The sequence below is a fragment of the Artemia sp. Qi Xiang Cuo genome, chromosome 2 (assembly GCF_049724085.1).
Source record: "Artemia sp. Qi Xiang Cuo chromosome 2, ASM4972408v1, whole genome shotgun sequence".
Taxonomy (NCBI): domain Eukaryota; kingdom Metazoa; phylum Arthropoda; class Branchiopoda; order Anostraca; family Artemiidae; genus Artemia; species Artemia sp. Qi Xiang Cuo.
The window spans coordinates 65,860,441-65,875,283 of NC_142795.1; the positions used below are offsets into that span (position 1 = coordinate 65,860,441).

Sequence of the window (14,843 nt, forward strand, 5' to 3'; positions counted from 1 at the left end):
CCGCAAATGAGCATCGATAAATAAACAAAACCCAAAACGAACAGAAATTACAATAAATAACCGAGTCAAACTCAAAACGAGCAGAAATTAACATAATTTGGGCTCAAAACCCCTATGCCTTCCCAAGCCCAGACATAATTTGCACTTTACTCAAAAAATACAAATGAGTGAGCATTGTCAGTTTAATATACATATACTGATATTTAGTAATCAAAATGTTAATATTATTTGATTTATTAAAGTTATAAAAGTAAAATCATTTATATTTTTTATAATTTAGCTTCCATATCCTGGGCAATTTTATCCACGGGGACTTCACACCTCCTTATTTCACATTTTAGTGCTTTCTCCACTTTCTTTACACTTGTTTTGTTTCCATTCATCCATCTCTTTCATCCATCACTCAGATAATTCTTGTACAAACGCCTTCTTCCCTCTATTAATCATAAGGTTTTTTCACTAATATTCTTAGCTGCGTTCAAAACTTTCTTTTCTAATACACCATCAGTAACTTCACAAATTACTCTCCTAAAATTATTCCATCCATCTTCTACATTGTCAAATTTTAAACTCTCAAGTTTAGTGTTCAATTGTCCCTTGAAAGTTTCTCTCAAATTCTCATCCAGGAATCTACCAGCATCACAACTTCCCTGGAGGTAGATACCCTTACGAAATATCTGCTTTAAATTAACTCTAGACACTACTAGATGGTGATATTTGCTTTTAAAACCAATAACACCACTCCTAAATACCCCAGTATGTTGCATTGATCCTGCCAGTCTTTTGTTTACAATAACATAATCAATAAGGCTTGCTGTCTTACCATTACGTGAATACCACGTTAACGTAAGGGCAATTTTATGACTAAATACTATATTGGTTATAACTAAATTGTTATACCTACAAATTGTAGCAGTCCGTAGCCATTACTGTTTTCTTTTTTTATTCCAAATTTACCTAGGCTAGGATACTATTTATCCCTATTTCTACCGACCTGGGCATTAAAATATCGTAATAAAAAAGCCTTATTTCTACCTAGAACCCTATCTATTTGCTCCTGTAACTGTAAGCAAAATTCATCTTTATTAGAGTCATTAGTATGTCCGTCAGTTGGTTCTACAGAGGCATATACTACTATAACTAATATCCTGCATTTTTTAGTCATAAAATGAGCGATTTGTATTCTATTATTAATACCTTTTCATCCTAAATAAGACTTAATGATGAATAGACGACTTAATAGATGAATAAGAAGCTTCTTTATTCGTCATGAGCCCTAGTCCCCATCTATACACCCTAGCCTTTATGCCTGAGTAAATAAATTCTAGATCACCTAGCTTCATGGTTCCTACCCCTGGGATATGAGTTTCTGAGACCACCAATAAGTTCAGTTCGAATCGTCTGAATTTGTCAGTCAAAATTTCGATACGATAGTTGTTTTTAACGTCGTAACATTCCAAGTTCCAATTTTCATATTCTTTAAATTATTGAAATTATTTTGGTCTCAGGAAAAGCAATGGCCCCAGGACGGGGACCAACACATTTTCTCAAGTCTACACCAAAGCGCTTAAGCTGGCTTAGAACCAAACAGCAAGAACTCCCCAGGATCTCCAGTATGAATGCAGGCTTTGTGCAATCCTGGCCCATCTTGGTCACAACATAGTTTTCAACACTTGGCGATGTTCTTCTATCAACAAGAGTCGACATCATGTGCAGACAATCTCAAGCTCAAGTATATTACCTCCGACTCATTATATATTCGTGCCTATAGATATTATGCTACTACGAGGAGGCAACCCATAGTAAAAAAATCGGCTAGAAAAAAGGATTTTCAACCCGAAAACGCCTTCCAAAACAGAAAAAAAAAACCGAAGAAGTAAGCAGTAATAAGAATCCTGTGCAAACACTATGTCGTTTACTAGGCTATAATCTTCTCGAGGGGCGCCACTCCTCAACTAAGAATAGAGTTGACCACAAGGTCCCCAGTCTTGCAGGTACCCCAAAAGGTTCGAGGCAGCTCTTTTCAGAGGCCATTGTCCACAGATTTGGATCTTACGCCCTGCCGCAGTTGTCCTCCTATAGAGGATCCTCCCATGATTGTGTTATGCGTCACCATTGAATTTAACTCATTACAGGAGAAAGGTTCGAACTCACCAAACATGTGCACACACCGGCAGGCGCTACTGAGTGTTCATTTGAGGGGACTTCTTCCTCCTCTGCCTGTATTTACGGTCCCAGGCGAGGGTACCCCAGTTTCTATTATAGACCTCCAGGGACAAGGTCCCCCTTGTTCCGTGCCTCCTATAGAGGTACCCTACATATCTGAAGGGAGTTCCCCTATCAACACCTGTGGACCCACTGAGTGGCCTAGGGGAGGCTCCTATTGAGCAGTAGACTCACAAATCTACTATGTTAACCCTAAATCTACAATGTCAAACCTAAATATATGTCAAGCCTAAATATATATCTTATATGAATAAGATAAAACAATATCTTGATAATGCTTATTTCTGACAACAAGAAAATCTTTTAATAGATAATTTGATAGACTAGTTTTTAAAATAGCTGACTTGAGCACACAATTTCGTTAAAACTTGCCCCCCCCCCCGAACACTAATAGCTTTATTTTCAATTCAGATGTTTCGAAACGAGTTCAATTAAATTGATTTTAAAAAAGAAGCAAACTATACAAGAAATAGGCAGCCATTAAGCTTCGGTGGGGATAAAATAATTAAAAAGTGAAAGAACAAACATAAATATAATCAATAACTATGATTTTAACTTGAACTAACAATTATACATCTTCATAAGCAGAGATACAGAAACATACGTACACAAAATGCAACAAGGACAACCATCAGAAAAAGAGAAATCAACACAAGAAAAACTAAATAACAAAAACAATTAGTAAAAGCGACAAATACGCAGCTAGGAAACCAAGTTCCATGACAATGCTGAATTTCTCTTCTTGTTGTGCTAATCCAGAGCCACAGTTTAAGAAATGTAAATCTACAGATATACTAAATTCAACTATGGCATTTCTTCACCTATTTATTATTCTTTGTTTTTCTAAAAAGTGCCATATATCTCATAGCAAATTCACAAGGCTTTATTTACTGATCTTAAAAAATTGCAATTCAAAGTAGATGACTTAATTTCAGTAACTTCTGTTCAGCAGAATACGGCTCAAAAATACTTTTTCACTGAGTGAAATAGTTGAAATAGTTAGGGGTAATAGTTTCACTGAGTGAAAGACCTAAAGTCGAACTGCCCAACCATGAAAACTAGAAAAGAAGGGGACTTTAGGAAGCAACAAGCAATCAAGCAACTATGTAGGAAAGTTTGAAAGATGGCTGTTTTGATGATACTGGCACTATTTGTTCTGAAGTAAGCACTATTTCTTTACAATTAAGAATAAGATAAATATAGTGTTTCATTTACGGTAAGTGTTATTTGACAATTGCTGATATATTGATTGTCCTTTGATGTGATTGTCCTTTATTTTTTATTGACTATCATGAACAGCAACTGTAGTTTGCCGCGAAAAGTGGGTAGATTCTCATTACAATATTATTTTTTATTCTATTTTTTTTTGCGGTCAATTTATACAATCCCACCATTACTGATTATATTTAGCAATAATATATGCTTTAATTAAGAGCCTTATATGAGTTTTTCAATCATACCTGCAGCGGTGATAAGTTACTTTTAACCTTCGAGTCTGGCGCTATTTGTTCTGAAATAAGCACCATTTCTTTACAAAACTGGAGGCCCATAACTTCGTCTCTTTCGCGACCATATCGAATACTCGTGATTACCTAAAAGCGTAAAAGGAATTTAAGTTTACAAACGGGTACACGTTGTTCATGTCTAAAGAAATCAAAGATCAGAGAAGAGAAACACTCGCAATAAATTAAATCTTATTAAAGTTAGATAAAAGAAAAGGGGTTCAACATTTTCTTCATACCACTTTCAAAATATTGTACTCATTTTAATTGCATATAATATGTTTATAATCATGATTTGCCTAAATTATTGAAATATTGGCAAGTTTCAATACAAAAAAAGCGTACATGAAATGCACTTTAAGAGGAGATTGAGAGGCTTTTCAAACCATTTGTTGCAACAAACTTTTAGTAAGGAGCGACGCAGCTGAATACTAACCGGAACTCTAAAAACAAAATTTCAATATCATTAGATATAACAAAAGACATGACTTATTATGCTGATTCCAAATATATAAGAGTCATTAAGTTTAGTGTTGCCCATCAAAAGCTAGTCTGAGAGAATTTGCCTGATTTTTCACGAAGGAGGGAATCACCCCCTAAAAGTCAAACATTCTTAATGAAAATCACATTATCAGACTCAGCGTCTCTGAGGATTCTATTGTAGAAGTTTCAAGCTTCCACCTGCAAAAATGGGGATTTTGTATTTTTTGCCGGGAGAAAGATAACGGATGCGTGTTAATTTGTTTGTATTTTTCCCCCTTGGGTGATCACATCGAACCAATAGTCCTAGAGTATAGGGTAAGAGCTCATTTGAAAGGAAATAAAAAGTTCTAGTGCCTTTCTTAAGTGACCAAAAAGATTGAAGGGCAACTAGCCTCAACTCAACCCCCTTTCGATTTCCCGGCACTATTTAAAAACGATGATAAATTAAAAAACAAATTTCAACTGAAGGTTAGGAGTGACGTCAAAACCTACAATGAAAAAAAAATTTATTACGTATATGACGCAAATTTCGCCCTCCTCAATAGGCCTACCTCACTCTTTACGCTACAATTTGACTTTTTGTCCCAATTCTTTAGAAACGACTGCTGAATCATAAGGGCCTTTTAATTAGAATAATAAGCTTGTTTTAAAGTTATAAAAAAAAACTTTAGTGTCAAGAGCAAGGTATTAAGGAGGGGAAAACTTCCCTTACATACGTAACAGTTTCTGTCCGTTTTAAGTTTTGATGTTGCTCCTTACTTTCAGCTGAAAAAAGATTTTATATTTAATTACTAAGCAGGAAGAGTCGGTATGAAAAAAAATTGTTCTTAGCGTCATAAATTTAAAGAAGGGGGTCAATTCTTGAGGGAATTCTTTATATCCCTCTAAATTTTATTTAAGATTTCGGATACAAATTTACGTACGAACGCATTTATTAAGCACAAGGTCCACTAGGCCTGCCGAAGCTTGCGACAGTAATAGATGAGCAGTTTCGACATTGCTAGTTTTTTCGTTGAATTTATAGACACCGAAACAGATCAAACAGTTTGTATTAACGAATTAAGTACGGAGTGACTTGGCTCAATAGCAACCGTAACTCTGAAAAATTAAATTTTAATATCAATAGACACATCAAAACAATTAGCTTTTTATACTAATACCAAATGTGTAAGATTCATTAATCTAAGTGTTACCCACCATAAGCTACGAGCCTGAGAAAAATTGCCTGATTTTTGAAATATAGGAAAAAAAAAACCCGAAAGTAAAAAAAAAATCTTAATAAGAATTATCCCATCATATTCAGTGCATCAGATAACCCTATTGTAGAGGTTTCAAGCGAAAATATTCTAAAAGCGAAAATGTGAAATTTTGTTGTTGTTTTTTTTTTTTTTTTTTTTTTTTTTTGGCTAGAAGAAAGATCACGAATTGGGAAGGAATTTCCCATGGGTAAGCTTTCATTTTTTATTTGTCTTACTTTCTTTTTGTCGGGTCAATTTTGTACGTGGAGATGTTCCATGGTAAATGTCCAGCGGGCATGGAATTGTCTCAGGATTTTTAGTGGGGGGGTTTTATGCGGGTAAATGCTCCATTGGAGAATTATTTTTGCAGGATAAATTCTCCATGAGGGAAGTTTCCACGGACGCAAATTCGCACCGGGAGGGGGGATTTTCTGAGAGATTGGAATAACAATTAGAAATTAAAGTTTTTTTTTTAAAGGAAAGTAGGAGAATTTTCAGGCGGAATCGTCCGCGAAAAATCGTAAGGGGGGGGGGCTTCAGCAAGGATGGAATTGACAGAAGTAAATTTTATGGGAGGGGGGCAGTTTAAGTGGAAGGTACTTTCCACCGATGAGTTTCCCCTGAGTGGAGGGAATTTTTCATGAAGGAAGAGCAAGATTTGCCGGCATTATTTTAAAAACGATAAGGAATCAAATGAAAAAAACAAGTTCTTTCAACTGAAAGTAATAGTTTCTATCCAGTAATAGGAATAGTTCCTATTCATTTTCGCCGTTACTGTCGCTCCTTGCTGTCACTTGAAGAAACATGTTTTTTTTTTTTTTATTTAACATCCAAATAAGATAGTCCAAACACGCAGTCAATATAAGCAAAAAACCTGTTTTTTCCACAGATACAGGTGTTTCCCTCAGACCACAAAGAGGTGTTCACTGAATGAATGCTTATTTTGAACTGAATAAAAAATACAAGGTTAATGGAAGAAAAATGATGAGAATATTCATTACTCAAAGGTTAATTGGTTATATTAGATAAAGTTTATTTAGTAAATTCTCTGTAATTCTTTCCTTTTTATTTCTTTCTATTTTGCTTCATCTTTTAAGTACTGCAAACAGCGACTAAAAGGCTATGGAAAATGAAAGCAATAAAAATTAACTGACATCTCATTACTTTAATTAGCAAGACATTTAGTTTGTGCGTTTGCTTTTTTCACGTTGTGAAGCATAGGCTTAAATTTTTGCCAAAGCTGTAATTCCCCCTCAGTATTGTTCAGCTTATTGTACCTGCATAGTTAACGATGAGACTGAAGGAATAAACTTAAGTTGTTTTCATGACTAATAACTAATATACAAATGAAGCCACACTCTGAAATGTATCTGTATTTGTCCTTTAGGGATGGTCTACCAAAGACTCATAGACTTTTATAGAAATTGAGTAAAGCTATTTTAAAAGATTTAATCTGGATACCTTGGATGTAACGTAAGAACACTACATTTCGCAAAAAAAACTTCCTCAAAATATTCCTTCATTTCTTTCTCAATATTTCCTTCATTTAGTTTTCGCTTTAATTTTTATGGTGGTGGTTTTCTTTGTTTCTAAGATTCTTTTGTCCTATTTTATTTTTATTTAAAAAGTTAATAGGAAACTAGATTGGAAACACAACTATTGTCCCTGTTGTCGACATAAAAGCCATGATTATGTGGGAAATTGAAGATAAGACAATTTGAGCTTAATCGTGTGGTCAGATTTCTCTGGTGGGGAACATGTAGGGGGGGGGGGCACAGTTCCATAAAGGCAAAAAACTTCTTCAGTCACCACCGTAATTCGTCATTGGTCAGGAACAGTACTATTCATGGATTGTGTCAACTTTGGGAAACCCGGGCAATGGTCTCCAAGTCATAGAAAAAGGAACTAGGATTTTATATATAGTTAGATGTATGTTATTTTTGAATTTATTTTCATTATTTGAAAGTTACCTTTGTAATTAAAAACTCAAGTTCAATTGTGCCTAAATTTTAGTTGAAGGTTTTAAAGCTGTGTGATTGTTACTAAATTTTCTTTCCGCTATTTACCATTATTTGTTTAGTTCGTCCTCTCGCTGTCCAAGAGATGACATTACATCAATGGGAGATGACTGGGGTCGCTATTTTTAAATAAAGTTTGCTTGGAATTTTTGAAGCTTTGTTTGATTTTCCAATTCTTCAGATACTACTACTTCTACTACTACTAACAACTCACTGCAACACCAAGCCGCCTGAGATCAACACAGCTACGCACGCTCCTCCTCTACCCCAATCTATTCAAAGCCTCCCTTTTTACACCCGCCCACGAAGTTCCCATTTCCTTCAAATCTTTTTTTATGACGTCCTCCCGCCTCAGACGGGGACGACCTGCTTTCCGTTTAGCCCTAGATGGTTGGCCGAAAAGAACAATCTTCGGCAATCTGTCATCCTTCATCCGCACAACGTACCTTGGCCATCTAGACCTTTCTTTGATCATACCCCTATAGAGCGGTATTCAGCCAAATTTTTCGAACAGTCTGTTGTTTGAAATACGGTAAGTCAGCCAGGTACCCATTTCCATCCTTACCAAATTTCTCTGGAAAACATCTAGCAAATCTTTATCCGCTTTTCGAAGCGTCCATGCTTCAGAGCCATATTTGACCTCTGTCATCACTGTAGCTTCTAATATTTTAATATTGGTTTGCAGACTTATCTTCCTTTTCTTCCAGACTTTCTTTAACTGTGAAAATACACCCTGAGCCTTGGCTATTCTATATTTCATATCTTCACTGCTCCCACCATCTTTACTAATAATACTACCAAGGTAAATGAAGCTGCCCACCTGATCAATCTTTTCATTACCCAACGTCACCTTTTCATCTTCACTTATTCCTAGCCTTAGTGACTTAGTCTTCCTAACATTAATTTTCAAACCAATTCTAGCATCCTGAACTCGCAAAACCTCTAAAGCTTCATTCATTTTGCTCACACTTTCATCTAGGATGCTTAAATCATCAGCATAATCCAAGTCCAGGAGATATTTTCCTCCCCATTTGATTCCGTGGTCTCCCATTGCCTGTCCTGTGCTCCTTAAAACAAAGTCCATCAAAATAATCCATATAGGGTTAATTATTCGATAAGTAAGATTTCTTTTACTTGGCGTTATTCAGGCCACCGTATCATCCTGACGGATCATGAAGAATACTTAGAGTCTCGTACAATTCTCACTTCTCAAGAAGGAGGAAAATGTTGTTTCATCTTTCCCCTCTAAAACATCAAAAATATAAGCAAACAGTTGCAAAATTCTATAATGTTTAACAAAAAATACTTTGATTTTCTTGCTTTAAAACCTTTTTTTTAACCTTCTCCCCCCCCCCCTACGTCTCCTGAAAGTATTTGCTGTGAGTACTTAGTTTCGGACAAAACAATCCGACGGAAGAGTTTTGACGGTTTCTCTAACGAGCTCAATTGATGCGATAAGACTAGAAACAGCAGCGTTTGATAAAAACTGAGTAAATAGTACATCATTTTTGATGTTATGGTGCTTAATTCAACGAAATGCTAACCATCACTTACCATTGCTGTAGAACGGTAAATGGCGTTGATAGCATGAAAGGTAACTGGAAAAATTGGGCATTTTTGAATGGTTAGAACCGCAAAAATGTGCCCAATTCTTCAGGAGATTGAATTAACTAGTGGTGTTTTTGACATAAAAGAAAATTTATTTTAAGGTACATGTTCTCTGCGTAATTTTAGTATGTTGTTTTTCAGCTCGCCTACGGCTTTTACAAATAAAGAAGACGACAATTTTGATACTATTCAATAGCTGACATTAAACTCTATTCATCTGCCGAATCACGCTTTCAAATTTGGTGTATATGGTTTTTTGTATTGAAAATACTTTGAAAATCAGTTTAATATAATTAATTAAGTACAGTTTCCCTATTTTTTAAGTACGTTTCGAATATTTCCCAAGAAAAATTCTAAATAATATAGTGTTTCGGGGTCGGCGAATGAATAGACCTGAAACCAATGAATCCAGTGATGTAAGTATACTGTCCTTATTATGCTAGTTATAGCTACAGGGTTGTCGTAAAATCGCTAGTTTCAAAGGGAACACATACCTTAAACTCCCATTTATTGAGGGGATATTTAATCATAAAGGAAAACGTATCAAAATCGAAACGCAAGACAATTAAAGGTTTTTTTTTCAGGATAAACGGTGTCCTCAATTTAAATAAGACCCGGAAGATGGAACATAGCAGCTATTACAAGGAAATATTAACACTTTTCGACCAAAAAAAAATCAGCACAAAATTTTAGTGTAAAAATAATTTCATTTTTGGTTTCAAAAGAAGAGATTTTGTCACAAGTTTTATTATGTTTAGTAATACTCCACTAAGCATAGAAACGTTAGGCACCATTAGAAATCGCTAATTTATATTATCAACATTTTTTTACTCATTTTCTAGCACAAAAAGAAGTAAAAAACTTTTGTATAAAAATAATGATATGTTTATTATTTGTAAGTAATCTCGCAAGTTTCGGAAAATATCATCCGTTTTTGTTTTGTAAAATTTTATAATGTTAACATAACCCTGCCTCTGAATTTGCCTAACTTGTATTAGATAAGAAAGGATTGTCTACTATCCAGACATATACATTAATTTTATTTAGCATATAACTTAATAACCAAAAAACAAAATATCCCAAACATGTCAAAGAGTGATTGAAAACTAATTTCAGTCAACTTTAATTGAATTTCTGTTGCTAATGAAAATCTTGAAAGAACTTCTAGCTTCTTGCATGACATGGTTTAAATGCTGGTCCAGATTGCATAGAGGTGCTTGGTGTGATCTACTTGTTTTCGAAGACTTGACGCGATTCCAGTCAGGTTTCTATTGGTAGAGCTGAATCGATACGTTCTTAGTTTTTCTAGAGTTGTAACTCATTGTCGTATAACAGCCCCAAGGCTAACGTTTTTTGTGGATTTTATCATCGGCCCCCTAACTTTTGTAATAGCAAGTAGATTTTCTAAATCGTTCCTTATCAAAATTTCTTGCTTATTCCACAAAATTTTCAGGTGAGAACAGTCATAAACTGAATTTCTTTTCTGCTCTTTCCTGTTTTCGGCTGTTGGTTTTAAATTGTTTTCCTGCAACTTTGCTGCTCCGTTGTCGATTCTAGATACTTTTGGAAAAATCAATTCTGATTCTGCTTCTGCTAAGTAACTACGGAACCATGGATGCACGTGAATGATTTCTCTAATTTGTAGCCGCTTATGTCTTTTCAGTTGCAAACAACTGAATACTAAATTATAAGCCAATTGTGAAAATCTGGGATTTTTTATTGTTGTAGTAATTACCTTTCTAACTTTGTGAGAACTTCGTCCAAACTGAAACGGTTCTTCACCAATCAGGATTGATCCTAGGATTACCCCTAAAGACCAAGTGGTTACTGGACCAAACATATATCTTAACGAATCGTGCTCGAACTCTGGTGGAATATATCCAACAGTATGGAAAGAATTTGTGTCCTCAAGCCCCACGTCAGTGGCAGAGCCAAAGTCAATCATGGTAACTTTGTAAGATTTGTCTACGAGCAAATTGTCGCATTTTAAGTCTTTGTATACAATACCTGCATCTTCCATTCTCAAGAATCAGACCAAAATTCTAGTGGATCAGAATTATTTTGTCCTGATCTTCGTCTCTCGCTCAAGAACACAGGAACTCTCTCCTCATATGCCCTGATAATATTTGCTGCCACGCGGTCAATGCTCATACTGTTGGCATTTTGCCTCTTAGAGTTCATCCGTAACCCAGTCGTGTCGAGAAACTTAGAAAACAAGCTGTGTTCTTGATCAAGAGTCTCTGGTGACCCTTTTCGGTTAGTCCCTGCCTTAGTAGGAGCGACGTCAATAGGGAAAGATTTGGAGTTCAATTGGATTGGATGGAGTTCTTCTGTGCTTCTCCGCTCGGAGATGAATTGCTGGAGAAGCGAGAAGATGGACTGACGAATTGACTTTCTGTCTACACGTGTCATTTCATAAATTGCAGTGTCCAAAAAGCCAGCTCTTGTGAAGAGCATCATATCAAACTTAGGACTGGCTGAAAAGTATCTCCTGAGCTGAACAACTAGAAGTTCCTTCAGCCCATTGATTGACTCAGCCATAATACTAGTATCTGGAGTCTGACAAAACAACAGTAATCCCTTAATCATCAGCACGACTTTGCTTGCCGAAACATAATTGTATCCACTAGCTAACACTGTTGCCTGTTTGAACAGGCGAAGAACCTCAATGACAGCTTCCATGATGGACCACTCATTGCTGTGAAGTTCGAGCTCTCTAATCTTAGCGTTACGTAGGTTTTGGTTGAAGAAGTCGCGCAGTGGCTCTTTTCGGGCACAATACATTTCTATCATGGTAAGTGTGCTGTTCCATCGAACATTCATGTCTTTTGTGATGGATAGACTAAGATTATATGTCTTGCAGATATCTTCAAAAGATCGTTGGATTTGGAAGATACTTTCAGGATTCTAACCAGCTTTCTTATTTTTACCAGTGCTGGTCCCAGCGTCAATACTTCACTAGAGACTCCTCTTTGTCTAGGTATTGAGCTCTCACTATCGCTGTCAAGGTTTGGATCATTTAATTCTGAGCTACTATCATCATCATTACTGCAGTCGGTATACCCAATTTCTTCAATGTCATCATCTCCTACAATCACGTCAGGAAAGTCATCTTGCTCAGCAGTATCAACGTTGTCATCAGATTCTGAACTGGATCCTGAGATCATTTAGGTGGGGAACACTCACTAAATCTGCCTGGTTTCTGCATTCCCACAGCTTAAGGGCATTAGTCACCACATTATGCAGGTTGTGTGCAAAGCATGAGCTTCGCATAATTTCATCGTCTCTGAGAGCCTTTACTATATTAGCTCCCGAATCAGTAATTATAAAGTAGAATTTCCGTAGAATTCTGAACCTCTGGAGGCTACTACGGATTGCACGAAGAATGTTGGCGCTAGTGTGAGCAACTTTTAGTCTCTTAAACTCAAGGATTCTATGCACCAAAGTTAGCTTGCCATCAGTGCTTTTCATCACATAATGAGCTGTAATACCTAGAAAGCCAGACCCCGTTCTTGAAGACCAGCAGTCTTGGGTCAAAGTCACTTTCCGGGCTTTCTGGAGTTCAGCTTTGAGCTGCTTAACCTTGCTTTTCTTTGCTGTAACTAGATGTCTCGCAACAGTACGAGCTGACGGGCCAGTAATACCTCCTGTAAGTTTAGAGATTAGAGCCTTTACTCATGGTTTTTCAAATATTGAAATAGGAAGCTTGTCAATGCAAACCGTTTTTCTACACAACTTGTTCAGCTTCAGCTGCTGCTGCTTTGTTAACTTAAAAAAATTTCTTATATCCCTTTTCTTTCCAGTACCTTCAAATCGAGTTGGGTTAGTTTCACATGATGTGCTCGGCATGCTGAGCTGAGACAAGGCTGTAGAATGTGACTTCTTTGGAACAATACTTGGTTAAGGTTGTTCAGCAATTTTGTGTTTAGCCATAAGGTGATTTTTAAACGATGTTGCAGACCCCTTTGTTGACTTCACATCTTTTTTGCAGTAATTGCAGGTAATTACAGCTGCTCCCTTATTCCTGGTCCCATGTTGCTCCCAGAATTGACTTTCTTTGATGGAGGGCCCTCTCCAAGTTCTGAGTCAGAACTTGATGAAATATTTGATGCCAGATTTGATGCCATTTATGACAGCATGTGTATCGGTACCTTCAAAGCATACCATTACTAAGTGCATGGAGCAGTGCAGGTCTAGTACTCATGTGATTGAAAATAAGAGTATGAAAGAAGAACAATTCAAGGAAAAAAGACACTTCTCTGTAGGACAGAGCATAATTTTATTCCATAAGCAAGTATCTTTTTTCTGTATTTGTGAATACTCCTCATATGGTTTATTAAGGGAAATAAAAGTATAATATTAATAATAGCAGGAAATGGTAAAGCGTAGGCCCAGGACTCTCTGATGTAGCTAGAAGATTTTATAATGCAGATAATAGATTGACTAATTAGACCATTGGAAATAAGCTGCTCCAAATATTTACTAAAGTATATGAAATTTGCAGGGTAAAGAATATCGAGGCTATTCACATTTACTTCCTGGGTGCTGCAAGTGAACATGCCTAAAATCAACATGTCATTTGGAAATTTTATACCCTCATGCTGAAGGGTAGATCATCAACATCTTCAGCCTACTCGTTTGTTTAACAGTCCCTTGATTATAAATTTCAATCAACTAATTCAATTATGTTGATGTGAGAAACCAGGGGTAAAGGTGCAGATTAGTTCCTCCTGATAAAACAACTTATTTCTTTCTGTATATTATTCAGTCAATTGGGCTGTAAAGTTGCACATATACTGTCCAGTAGGAACAGGATAAAAACAAATCTCTTACTGTGGCTGGGTTCCAACCTTTTACTTTTCCTAAGCCTAGTAAGCCCTGCAGCACTAGCAGAGGCAAAATCAGCAAGATTCGTTGAGTAGCTCCTATATCTGACCATTGGATATCAAAGATTTTCTGTAGTTCCGCTTCTGCTAGTGCTACAGGGCTTACTAGGGTAATGAAAATTAAATGGTTGGAACTCACCTTGTATATCCTGGTTCTGTTGGTAGGGCCTCTGTGCCCTAAACTACAGGGGGAACTAATCTAGGTGAAGGTGCAATTTAGCAACCCCTGATAAAAACAACTTAATACATACTGTATATTATTCAGTCAATTGGGCTGTAAATTTGCACAGATAGGGTTCAGTAGAAGCTGGATGTAAACAAATCACTTTTTAGTGTATATCCTGGTTCTATTTACAGGGCCTCTGCACCCTACGCTACTGGGGTAGCTAATCTGCACCTTTACCCAACCAGGTAACCATCTACTTACCAAGACTAACCAAAGGTGTAAATCCAAGTAGACTGCTTTAGATTAATTTTTACTATGGCGAATGTTTTCTTCAATAGCAAATATTTTCTTCGGAAGACGTAAAGACAGCGCTTTTCGATAAATGACAAGTATCGCTAATCCAATAAAAGTCGCTAGGCTGCGCTATGGTGCTATTCGTAATCAAAACACGGAAAATGAAGAAAAACGGGTTTAAAAAAACAGAAACGGCAAAAACGGCCAGAAAAAAACGAAACAGAAACAGGAACGTTAATAAAAAAACGGCCATCTTTTTTCTGTTTTTTCCTGTTTCCCAAAAAAAAAGAACAGAAAACGGTAGAAAAAAAAAACAGAAACAGAAACAGAAACACAAACGGCGCCGACCCCTACTCCACATAGTAGTCAAGCATTTTTATACATCCGTCGATATCCTTGACTTTATCCAAGAAGTAAATTTC

The 14,843-nt window shown here is 36.3% G+C and overlaps 1 protein-coding gene and 1 pseudogene across 1 annotated transcript in view; both read right to left on the reverse strand.

Moving 5' to 3' along the window:
• Positions 1-14,843, reverse strand: part of Arr2 (arrestin 2) — a 45,548-nt gene that overhangs the window by 19,038 nt on the left and 11,667 nt on the right. Inside the window, exon 3 of the mRNA XM_089102535.1 lies at positions 3,687-3,818. Within this exon, the coding sequence (XP_088958661.1) occupies positions 3,687-3,818 (132 nt within the window). The remainder of the gene's footprint in view (positions 1-3,686; positions 3,819-14,843) is intronic.
• Positions 10,262-11,098, reverse strand: LOC148955509 (serine/threonine-protein kinase pim-2-like; annotated as a pseudogene).